Source organism: Ciona intestinalis, chromosome 12 (genome assembly GCF_000224145.3).
Source record: "Ciona intestinalis chromosome 12, KH, whole genome shotgun sequence".
NCBI classification, from domain to species: Eukaryota; Metazoa; Chordata; class Ascidiacea; order Phlebobranchia; family Cionidae; genus Ciona; species Ciona intestinalis.
The window spans coordinates 5,119,994-5,132,606 of NC_020177.2; the positions used below are offsets into that span (position 1 = coordinate 5,119,994).

The 12,613-nt window shown below is 38.6% G+C and overlaps 1 protein-coding gene across 1 annotated transcript; it reads left to right on the forward strand.

Moving 5' to 3' along the window:
* On the forward strand, positions 1-12,544 carry LOC104266354 (AT-rich interactive domain-containing protein 1A-like). Its single transcript, XM_018814247.1, has 13 exons — positions 1-564; positions 5,418-5,573; positions 7,386-7,512; positions 7,880-8,098; positions 8,320-8,484; positions 8,919-8,999; positions 9,687-9,728; positions 10,032-10,200; positions 10,675-11,074; positions 11,522-11,725; positions 12,076-12,236; positions 12,303-12,336; positions 12,476-12,544. Exons 1-13 carry the CDS (start codon positions 1-3, stop codon positions 12,542-12,544), a joined length of 2,391 nt encoding a protein of 796 aa, XP_018669792.1.
* The last annotated feature ends 69 nt before the right edge of the window (positions 12,545-12,613 follow it).

Genomic DNA, 12,613 nt, shown 5'->3' on the forward strand with positions numbered 1-12,613 from the left:
ATGGTCACAAACACTGGAGCGACAACCGGCCAAAGTAACGTGAAGGAAAATGGAGACAGCGGCAAAGATGGGCAAGCAAAAGATGAATATTCAAATCTGAAACGAAATTCAAATGACGTCACAAAACCTAGTGACAAACCCGATGATGATAATCAACAACAAAGTGAAACCGATCGGCCAAAGTTTAGCCAAACACCAGGAACTAACGGAATGCCAAGCTCAGCATACCAAGGCAGGCCATACACAAGCAATGGAGTACCCCCTACACATATGGGTAATGGTCCCCAAGGCCCCTCTACTGCTGCCCCAGGTTACCCACCATATGGATCATACAACCACACAGGATACCCAGGTAAACCAGGCATGCGACCAATGCATAATACCCCTGGGTACCCCAACCACATGCAAAGGTACCCCACGCAGAATACAGGGGGTACGCCAACCCTTAACCAGCTTCTAACCACCCCATCAAAGTACCCCGCTCAATACCCAGGTTATCACCCATCTACCCAACAGTCAGATTATCCGCACCAACCCCAGGCTTGGCAGGGTCGACCAACACATGTGAGTATCCACTATATATTTTAATATTGTATGTTATGAATCATAGTCATGTGTATGGTATTCAGCATATTTTAATTACTTTCGATATTTGCTGTTTTATGGGTGAGATCCTTGTCGAAATAATTGGGATTTAGACTAGAGTTGGCTCATTACCCCAACATTGTAGTATATGCATGTTCTATTCTATATGGATGAGGTCCTACAGTGTGGCACACCATGTGACCTGGGGTTTAGACCAGAGTTGACTCATTACCCCAACATTGTATGTGTGCATTTATAGGTCATGGGGCCTGGGGGTTAAGGCCACAGTTGGCCCATTGCCTCATGAATTATATGCAGAACACTTTGGAAACATAGTGACATGATATGTTTACGACATACAAAAAAATGAGAGACCATAAAAGTAGGCAACACATCAGTGATTGCCATATGATAGAATAAAGGTTTTTCACCAGGAAATTACATTGGAGTTGTAACATTTAATTGATGATTACCATAAAGAAAATATTTCTAGAGAAAGAATATGTATACCTGAAACTGTGACAAAAGGATCGTATTGCCTAATTTTAGAATTATATATGTTAGAGTTATATAATGTTTATTATCTTATCTTTTATATTGTAACTTTATCTTTCTGCAATATATATAGCTGGTTATTTTCACACCATTTTACCAACAGCCAGTTTATTAAAACAACCACAAAACAAATTTTTCTTAATGATAACTTTAATTAATTTATATGATAACAAAAATATCTTTCGCATCGAATTTAACTAGAATAAATTCCGCGAATCTGACCCTGATCTGGTGCTCATAAAGTTGAACAATTCTTGTGTAAAGAGAAATACAGTAAGGATCTGGTGCTACAAAATACGTAACAGGCAAAAATCAAGTCCAACCAACCAAATTAATTTACATAACATGAATATATTTGTTTACAAGATTGGAGGGTACTCGTTTTACATAGATGACAATCAACATTAACATATATAAATCTTACCTGATCAAAATAGTTAACATTCATGTACTTGGTCTGTAGTCTGTAACATTTAATCCACCAAATCAAACCCATACTATGTTATAATTACCATCTATATAAGTATTCTACACTGGAACAAATATAGACTACTGAGTACAGTACGTCTTATCACACATTTTGTGACTTTACATTGTAAGTTACAAGAACATTAGTTACTTTGCAGTATAGAATAAGCTTATGCAACAAATGGTAGAATAGCAGTAACCTTCTATTCTATATTGGTGAGGCGGGCAAGACATGCCATGGGACCCAGGGATTTGAACCTATTACCCCAACAGTAACACCTAGCAGTAATAATGTTGTTGTTTCACTAGAAATAAAATGTTCTTGTTCATAGGTTCAAAGTGATTGATACCAGCTTTTATTGATTGTGTGCTCAATTGTTTTACTTCTCTGCTCTTTTTGGTTCTTCTCTTGCAAGAATGTTACCCGTTTTAAGCTATTTATTCTGTAAAATTGTCATAGTGGTGTTTAGATAATAGCACCCTGGGTGTTGGGTGCCTCACTAAAGACCTTACCCTTATAGGACCTCTATTATTAAGTGTCGATAAACTTCCCCAGTGGGGTGTAAATAATTTATCATTTTCTGTTATTTCTATATATTTTATAAACCTAGTTTCACCACAGATGTGTTGTCTTGCAACAGGCTTCTATTTTATTCCAAATCTGTGAGATCCTACAATGTGGCACGCTTTGTGGCCCAAGTCTTATGCCACATTTGGCTTGTTTCCCCAACACCTATAATCTATGTACAACTAAGTTACCCCTGTGAAAAATTGATATGTATTTTGTAACTTGTTCATATTTAGGTTTATCTTTTACCAAAGCAAGTATCTTTGATATATGGTAGCGGTGGATTGTAGGGTATAGCTAGTAGCGTGTAATAATGAATATTTATATTGTACAACTTTTCCAGGCTCTGTATTTTAGATATATATATATATGATGGTATTTGTATTTTTTAAACAGTAAATTTTAAATTCTTGAATATATTGTTACTTTGTAAAAAATGTATGTTTTTATGTTTTAAATTTGATACAATTTAGTTATTTGGGTTTTTAATGGCATAAGATGAAAAGTAGTAACACCTTTATTGTCAACATAAATCTTACATGACCCTGTGTTATTTTGCCAAGTATTTTGAAAATTGGTGCCACATATAGATCACCAATAGGACGCTATCAGCTGATTGCTTGTGTGTGCGCGCTCGTGGTCGCATGTGTGTTTTGTGTGTGCGGCGCATTAGTTATAACGGTGGGAGTTGGGTTGGGCTGAGGTCAAAGAAAACAAATCTCTCCCACGCCATTCCCCGTGTATGAAAGTCGATCGCTGCCGCCGACAGATACATTTGTGACGTCACAGTACATGTTGTTACGCGACACGCGCTATTGCTTGTACTACTAACGCCTCAAATTGCTCACTTCACGCGAATTTCCACCATTTTCAAACCTTATTACACCAATAAAAGGCGATTTAAAACAATTTATGGATCCGACCCCCATTATCTGCGAGTCGCGGTTTTATTATGACGTCACATTCGCTCCTCTGAAGTTAATTTCAAGACGATTTATTTTATTTCGCAAACAAAAAAAAAAAGTATTTTGCTTAAGCGGTTTTTGTGCTGACGTCATTATGGCGTAGTTTTTTGATGATGTCACCAACTCGTTGATAAGTGGATACGATCACGATTGGTCGAAATAACCGCAGGCATCCATGAGGTACGCGTATGTTTCACCACACCCAGAACAATCGAGATTGTCTATAACCGCGCGGTGGTTTCCAAAATTACCTCACATGTTAACCATTGTGGACGTATGTGTCCCTGGGCAAGACACGACAGCAATTGCTGAAAAACCCAGTGGTTTCTAACGGGTTGTCCAAGTTGTCAACCATACAGAAAAATAGTCACCCACAAAGTTACATACGTGGAACTCGTAAGCAGGTACGAGGTGTTAAACCCGTGTTATAACGACTATTGCCCCAACTACGCGAGGATAAATACGTTACAATCATCCACACCCGTTTCAAGTTTATGACATCATAATCGAACAGTATGACGTAACACAATCACCGATTCAATGTCATTATGACGCCATTAAGAGCATCCTATACCCGCTACCAATACTCCAATGTAACAAGATAACATTCATCAACTACCCACACATTCTAAAGAAACAACACACAATGTAAATAAAGCTGACGATAACTCGGAAAGCCCCGCTTCTAGAGCTTTTCTCGTGTTAATATATGATTAACGTTATACTTATCTCTTTGAAAACGATAGTGAAAAACGTATAATTAAAACAACGAGAAGAGAAAGGAATTAGCAGCAAACCGTCAGTCGTTAAAACACGATAAGGGTAAAATGTATGTAAAAGACCGAGTCAAAAAGCGTGGCTGTAGAACCTAATTTTACGTCACAATACCTATTCACAGCGCATAGTGGGCTCTTATATTTACCGTGGTGGACAAAAAAACATCAAAAATCTTAATTTTGTTTTAAAAATTTCCCGTTTTAAATAAAGTATGACGCTGTTCGTTACCATGGATACGAAAACTATTAGTTGGTTGTAAAATAGAAGGCTGTTGTTTATGTTGGTTGAGAGTTGAATATGATTAACGTACCACCAGCCGTATCATTTCCTTTGCTCTCTCACTCCATGCTCCTCCCTCTCTCTTTTATTCTCTTTCCGCGGTGGCGACGCGCCATGCGATAACGGGCTCTCGTTTTAACAAAGAGAGGCGTGTTTAGTTTCTTTGTTATACAGCACGGACCAAATTTAGCTGACTTGTCTGTTTGGTTTGCTAGCATGTGACTGGGGTAGCGGAGCTGGCTTTTCCACTCTTGCAGTTGACTTGCTTTATTATAAACACTACTAGAAATTAATATGTGGATCCGGCTCTGATCTAGCACTTACATTGTTGAACGATTGTCCTTGCATCATAACAGAATACACCAAGTACTACTACACAGTAAACAGCTTCTTGTAGAGCTTACTGTTTTCTTATACGTTCTTGTTAATATTTTATTATTTAAACATTTCTAACTATCATTGTATCTCTCTTCATCACTGGCGTATTCATTCAACATAAGCGGTCAGAACGCAAGTACTTATTTTATTACGTAATAAAATAATTCATTCCTATTGTGACGTAATATTGATCAAGCCACGCGTCATATTACACCACGTGATCCAAGCACGTGTTGAGTGACCTCTAGTAACCCTTACCATTGTCCCCGCACGCTGTCACAATAATCTTTATTACGTCACAACCTAAAAGCACCAGCGTCGAAACACACGTGTAACATATTTGACCTATGACGTAATAATGGTGACTGTTGACATAACACATGGGTGACATGTTGTATCTTCTACTACAGCCCAACCACTTTTTGACAATTCTGTTTTACTGCATAAGATCTTATTAATTATTATATTTTGTTTTATGAATGAAATATTGAAAGTTGGGTTGACAAAGCTTTGCTATTAATTTATGTTTATTATTAAGGGTACTGCAAAAAGGTTTAAAACAATTGTGCTTATAAGAACTAAACCCGCTGTAGGCCTTTGTCCTACCCATGTAGAATTCTATATTTGATTGCCCTCTTGTTAGCATGAATACTTACATTGTTATACACCATGTATTTCAAAGCATTTAAATCTACATAACATTATATATCTACACTTAAGTCTAACATGGAAATAATCAAACATAAATGACTTGTTGTTTGTCCGCTAAGTGTATCGACCATGCTTCTTTCTTTCAATTAAATGTTCTTACCCTATTTTTACCGGTTGTCGTTTTATTCCAGTACCCTCGCCCCATGGACCCTTCCACGAAGACCCCTGACATGGCAGGTTACCCACAACCCCACCAATATATCCATGACCAACAACCGGGGTATGGGGGCCAGCCCAGGTACCCTCACATAGCCCCACCTGGGGCCCAGTCACCCCACCAACAGCAGGTACTTACTATTTATAATTGTTAAGTGCATTTTTACTTTTCCTAATTTATTTTGTTTTTACTTTTGTTTTAGTTTTTTAACTTTTTTTTGCAATGCAAGTTTTTATAAAACAGAAATCAATTAGCTTTGTCGTTTTCTAGCTCACTAAAAATATAATGTGTTGTTTTGCTGTGTAATGTTTTAAAGTTTATTAATATTAAATATGTAGTGTTTTTTGCTGTGGTAGATTTTACTTAATAGGCTATTAGCTTATTAGTAATCACGTAGTTGTCATTTAAACACTAGAGCATTTTTACCCTGAATAACTTTGTTAGCCCCCACCGATGCACCCCGCTACACCATCGGGATATCACCCCAACACAACCCAGTTTGCCCCGGGTACTTCCCCAAGCCGACATCCAAGTTACCCCAACCACGTCCCACATTCAAATTATTTCCCACAAAGACAGAGCTACATGGTATAACTGTCGTCATAATCGTGGCCACCATCCACCTAACATTCTTTGCTTACAAATCATCAAACTAATCAAGTTTCCCATCCATAAACTTTCTCTTTGCCCAAAACCTTATTTCTGCTTAAAATGTTCCTTTTATGCAATAGTTCCATTTTACGCCGGCACTGTGGCGCAGCTTAAGTTACATTTGTTAAAAGTCACACAAAAAACAATCACCCACAAAGTTACATACATGGTAACTCGCAAGTGAGCACGAGGTGTATGGAACAGAACACACGTGTTATAAGAAGTTACATTAATATACATGATTACTAAGTTATCTCATTATCTTCTCATACACACCAAACTAACTATCTTCATTGCAAAGCTTTGAATGCAAATATTGCTTGATGTTGTTAATTGCATGCTTACAACTAACACAGCACATGTGTTAACATACTTTATTTATCACAACATTGCCGTGTACCACAATATACATAATAATAATACACCAACGACCCATCAATTCCTATATCAGTATATGTATGTATGCAGGTTTCAATACAAACACTGCATGCCACATAGTATGGCCCACAGTATTATACATATTATACATACTGTGACATAAGTATATATATTATAACTTTCGACATTGCTGAAAATGGTTTAAGTTTTTAAACCAAAACAGTTGAAAATGAAGACAACTCTGTCATTTATATGAATATGGGCCGTTACATTTGTATTAAAACTCACCAGAAAACACCTGTTTGACGATCCCATGTATACATTCTTGTTCTTTGCTCAAACAAATGTTTCAGACACCCTTATTTTCCACATAGACACACCATTAACATGCCCCCTATATGCATGAATGGATGTTGCTTCATAACTAATAACATGGATGTCATGTTTGGTATAAAAGTTATTCACACAATGTATTACATAGGGGCAGAATACTCCATACCACACACCTAACCCATCTAATACGGAGGATAAAACTTTATTGGTAAGTTCATTTTATATGGTATATGTATTTAAATTGGTTGAATACACCATGTGTGTCTGGTGTATAAGAAGACACCCATGTTATAACACGACAGTGAGCATGAGGTGTATGAATACACCATGTGTGTCTGGTGTATAAGAAGACACCCATGTTATAACTCGACAGTGAGCACGAGGCGTATGAACACACCATATATGGGGTGTATAAATACACCATGTGTGTCTGGTGTATGAGATGACACCCATGTTATAACTTGACAGTGAGCATGAGGTGTATGAATACACCATGTGTGTCTGGTGTGTAAAAAGACACCCATATTATTACTATACAACGACCATAAGAAACACATCCCCTAACTAACCCCAACTCCAGGACACCCAGCAAGTCCCCGCCCCCACCCGCACCCCTGATTCAATATCCAGCACCCATTCACGCATCACCGAACAGCATATGATGTCACCGAATCGCAACACACCCCAACCCACGCATCATCCTCATGGTGAGATTATGTTGTTGTCAAGTTAGAATTTATGAAAATAAGACTGAATAAACAGATTCCAATGTATAGTTTATATATTATAATAGATATATATTGTACCTAAAATGGCATCATCAGTCGCTTTCGTTGTCCTGCCATGCACCTGTAGTGTTTGCATTATGTTGTTTTGCGAGCGGTAAACTATAGGATAAAAAATATATATATAATCATTAAGACATACTTACATACAAGTAATGTGGATGTTGTGGAAATGGACCAAATCTTTCTAAATCCCAGGCCATCAACAAGGGCCTCACCAATATAGAATTAAATGGAAAGTCGGCCCTAACAGTTTACTTATTTATTTATAATATTTCCATGTATTTAGACCCAGCATCAGGGGGGACAGTCCCTTCACCCCAAGTTCACCCACCCCACCCCTCAGTTGCGCAACTTCGGGGCCCATCAGCCCCAGGATCCCCTGCTTCAGTGGGGAACCCCCGTTCTAACCCCATGTCACCCCCAATGAAACCTGGCACCCCCCAACAAAACCGTCCAAGTTCCGAACATCCGGACCAAAATATACCGAGCCATTCACCAATGCCAGGTAAACAATATCTATTCTTTAATGCAGCTTGGTTGGTATAGGGCTGTGACCTGCCTTTAATAGAAACATGATGTTAAAACAACGGGTTAAAAACTCTCCGCCAATGAAGCAACATCGATTTTATAATTTGAACCCTGCTTATAAAAATATCTGTGTTTCTACTCAGTAGGTACATTAGTATTAACAAATATCAACAATACATTCATTATTATCCATTATAGGTTACGGTCACTACCGACCCCAAACATCCCAGTCATCATATGGACCCCCTAACCCAGTACCCCCAAATTACCCCCAACATATGGTATCACCCCAACAATACCCAGGAGGGCAACAATACCCAACCACACCCCAGCACCCTCATGCTCCACAAATGCGCCCGGCAGGTACGCTACTGCTATAATATTGAATGTTTTTTAATTTTTTTTATATGTTTTTGCTTTTTGAATCATATACTTATATTTAAGTACTTGCTTGTAACATATAGTAGGGTGGGGAAAGACGAGACTCCTTTAGCAAAAAAATATCCGAATATTCTGATCATGTTTCAAGCAATTTACAACGGTTCGTAGGAGTCGTGAGGATACGGTTTTATAATCTTTAAACGTTCTTTGTTTATTACCAAATGTGACGAGAAAATATAATAAACAGGTGTCCCATCTTCCCCCCCACCCCCCACTACTATATCAAATCTGTATTTCTTATGTAATGAGTGGAACCTGTAATAGTTACAATGCAAATGCCAAATTAATGAATCATAGCATCAATTTTCTTTTTTTCATACAAACCGTAAGCTTGTGCTGAATAATTTATTCTCTAGGTCCCCCAAGTGGTGGGAAACCTGGTCAAATGATGTCACCACATGGTTATACGCAAGCTCAGCAATCACCCGTATACCAAGGTACTAATATAACAAGCATGTTGTTTGTGTGTGTTGTGTGCACTTACAATATTTCTGCATGAAATCACAAAGTGCCCCCCAAAAAATGTAACTCGCTTTATTTTAGTTATCAGCATAAATTTAGAAATTTCTTTTTTAAGTTAAATTCAAAGTTAATCTTGGGCTTATGCAAATAATTGTTTGTGTTGTTGTTTTTTGGCAAACTTTTTTTTTTTTGTTTTATTTGCACGAGTGTTGTGTGTATGGTGTTGGTGGAAGGGGAAGTTATATTTAATTCAACCGTCCATTTCTCAACCAGTGCCAAGTGTTTCACTAAATCTGTTTAAAAGAACATTTTGCACTTTCAAACAACGTCTTCTTGTTCAAAACAAATCCTGGCCATGTTTTGCTCAGGGCCTCTGTGCTGTGATTGAAAAATGTTAGTCAAAAATTATAAAAGTTCTCTAAAAAATAGTTACCCACAAAGTAACATACATGGTAACTCCACTAACTTGTAAGATGGCACGAGGTGTACAAAACAGAACACCCATGTTATAACAACGTTTTCCATTCATTCATTCAAGCCCAAAAAAGCCGCAAAAAGCCACCCGACGTGTGTATATGTATGATACCTCACCCATAGTTTTACCCATCCACCAACACATGTTCATTAAGTTGCTGTGTAATTAACTAATTGCATGAACACAGGTGTACCTTACTATGAAGGCTCACACCAACATACAGTACAAGGTATATCTGCATGATGCGTGTATTGCTATTCATGTATTAATTATATTTGTGTGTTTTTTTATTTAAAATACAAATCAGAAAACTTCATTTCTGACAAACATATTAACTTCATGTAAATGACTACATTTGGCATATTGCGTGCAACGTGGTGATTTATCCAAATGCATTATTGTAAGTTGAAAGAAATTTAAATAAAAAAACCTGTCCTACAATGTTAACTGTATGTCTTTTAAAGTTTTTAAAACATTTTTTTTCAAACAAAACCCTACTTTGATACATTGCAAACGCATAATATCAACATAGATATCATATTAGCAGGGTACAACACAAGTTCTCCGGCACCTTCAGAGCGACGACCGTCACGACAAGGTAGTCACCCCTCCGCTCAACAAACTGACCAGGGAGGGCGACAGGGAGCAGCAGCAGCCGCGGCAGCAGCGATGGTAGCAGCCGCACATTCAGCGCAACCTATGTAAGTTTTCTAGGGTTGTTACTTTACTTACATCTTACTACAAAGTACCATAATGTGGCTTTATATATAGTAGGGTGGGGAAAGACCGGACACTTTTAGCACGGAATATCCAAATATCCTGATCGTGTTATAAACAGTTAACAATGGTATATGGGAGTCGTGTGAATTAAAGTTTTTTAGTGAGAGTTTTTTATAATTCTTAGACTGTTCTTTGTTTACTGCTAAACCAGACAGGAAAATAGAATGGAAAGGTGTCCCATCTTACCACACCCCACTATATATATAGAAAAGCTTTTCTGCTGTTGTATTGTGTGCGTTGCAGTGTTAGCCGCTTGCATCAAAAGATTGGTAACTGGATACTGGCTCAATGCTCAGTGCTTATAACTATGCTGATTAGCAATGGCCATATATTTCCAAAACGGTTTCATCACAATATTAAAATCTGATCAATTAAACAGTAACTTAACATTCCAGGAGCCAGCCTGCCCCGCGTAACCCCACCCCTACCTACTACCCCCCTGGTCCCCCTACTTCTCAACCACAACAAGCCCCACGCCCCCATTACAACTTACAGCAAGGGGGTGAAATGTACCAACAAAACATGGGTTTCCCGCGCATGCCTCACCCAGGGGTGCAAGGATCAAGTCCCGCCCAAGGTATGATGGGACCTCCTGGCCCACCACAAGCTACCCAACGAATGCCAGCTTCTTCAACCCCCTACGGTTATCCCCTCCAGCCCTCTCACCCACAATACCCCGGATATTACCCCCCTAATAGTGGGGAATCCCACCCCGCACCCCATGGGTATAACCCACCACAAAGCAACTACGAAACCCCACCCCCACCACCAGTAGAGGAAACACCAAAACCTAAGGTGAGAACATTTTTATCTCCCATAATATTCCAGGCCTGTGACTTAGTGGTTAGTTGCTAGTATAGAGTTACCAAAGGACACTAGATTTGCTCTCTGCTGCCAGGGTGGGCCTTTGCGTCCCTGGACAAGATAGAAGATACTAAATGGCTATTGCTTTAACTTGGTGGTCATTAATAGGTTATAAAACCCTGTGTTGGGCAACTCTGGGCTTAATCGCAAGTCCCTTAAAATGTCTCCAGGACCTCACCCTTGTAGGATAAACATTTATTAACCGAGTAGTAGATACTGACCAAATATGTTCATAGCAAACTCTCCTCAAAAATCATGCTTTTAAAGTTGCTTCAGTGTGACACACATTGCTACTTTAAAGTTGGGGTAACATGGAACCCTGGATACCCCTAATGTCACGCCTGATATTTTGCATTACCTGTCAATCAAACTCCACAGTCATCAGCGCGATCAGCTTCCCAGAAGCTAGCTGCGTTGTTCGAGCCCTCAGATGAACCAGGAAGACGGGACTTTATTGATAGTGTCCTCCGTTACTGGGAAGACAAAGATCTTCCACTGAAGAATGCTCCTCTTATGGGGAGGAAGACGTTGGATCTCTTCCATCTTTATCATAAAGTAAAGGATCGGGGAGGAATGCAAGAGGTAATGGGGTTGTGGATTGGTTATATCATATGTAATGTAGTTAACATGATAGATATAATTTACAAGAGAATAAATTAAAAACAAAACAACAGTTATTATAACACATTTCAGACAAAATCGAATTAAAACTTCGTTCAAAGCAAGTTTTTATCTGTACCGTGTTTTAATGACTGTCGTTTTGTTGCTAATGCATTCTTTTCGTTGTTTTGATTGATGATTGACTGGATATCCGTTAGTGTATGCGAAGCGATAAATAAAATTAATCGGTTCTTGGTAGGAAATTTGTTAAACTAAAGTAACTCTTTTTGATGCACAGTTTAATAACTAATGTCGTAACTTTAATTACCCAGGTAACGAGTGGTAAGAAGTGGGCTGAGATAAGCACGGAGATGGGGTTGGGCACTTCCTCCACATCAGGGTTCACACTTAAGAAGCAATATTGTAAATACTTATACGGCTACGAATGCAGAGTTGAGCGGGGTCAGGAAGAACCTCATGAAGCTATGGCAAGGTACATTTTGTGTTGGGTGGTGGAATACTAAAGTGTCGGTCAAATACAACTTAACTTATCTTACAGCCCCCTAGTAAAAAGTGGTGCAACCAATTCGATGGTTTTTAAATTTACTTTCCCAAAATTATGGTTTTTGAATTTACTTTCTTAAAAGTACTGATTTGTTTTGTTTTTATTTAATACCTGAATAGCTTGCGTAACTATTTGTAATCACGTTTCACATTCATCATTACACACAGAATACTAGAGGCGAACCGGAAGCGCAAAGTTCAGGTCGACCAACAATACGCAAAAGAAGAAGCTGCTAAAAGCACCCTGGCCCCCAAGTTAATCCGCCTGCTGCCCCAGGCCCCCCTGCCCCCCAACACCACCCTCCC

Bases quoted from the DNA above. Each gene is read 5' to 3' on its own strand.
- LOC104266354 (XM_018814247.1), top strand. From the start codon at position 1: ATGGTCACAAACACTGGAGCGACAACCGGCCAAAGTAACGTGAAGGAA. The intron at 9,729-10,031 runs GTATATCTGCAT...ATATCAACATAG, and splicing joins ACACCAACATACAGTACAAG to ATATCATATTAGCAGGGTAC. The intron at 10,201-10,674 runs GTAAGTTTTCTA...TTAACATTCCAG, and splicing joins GCACATTCAGCGCAACCTAT to GAGCCAGCCTGCCCCGCGTA.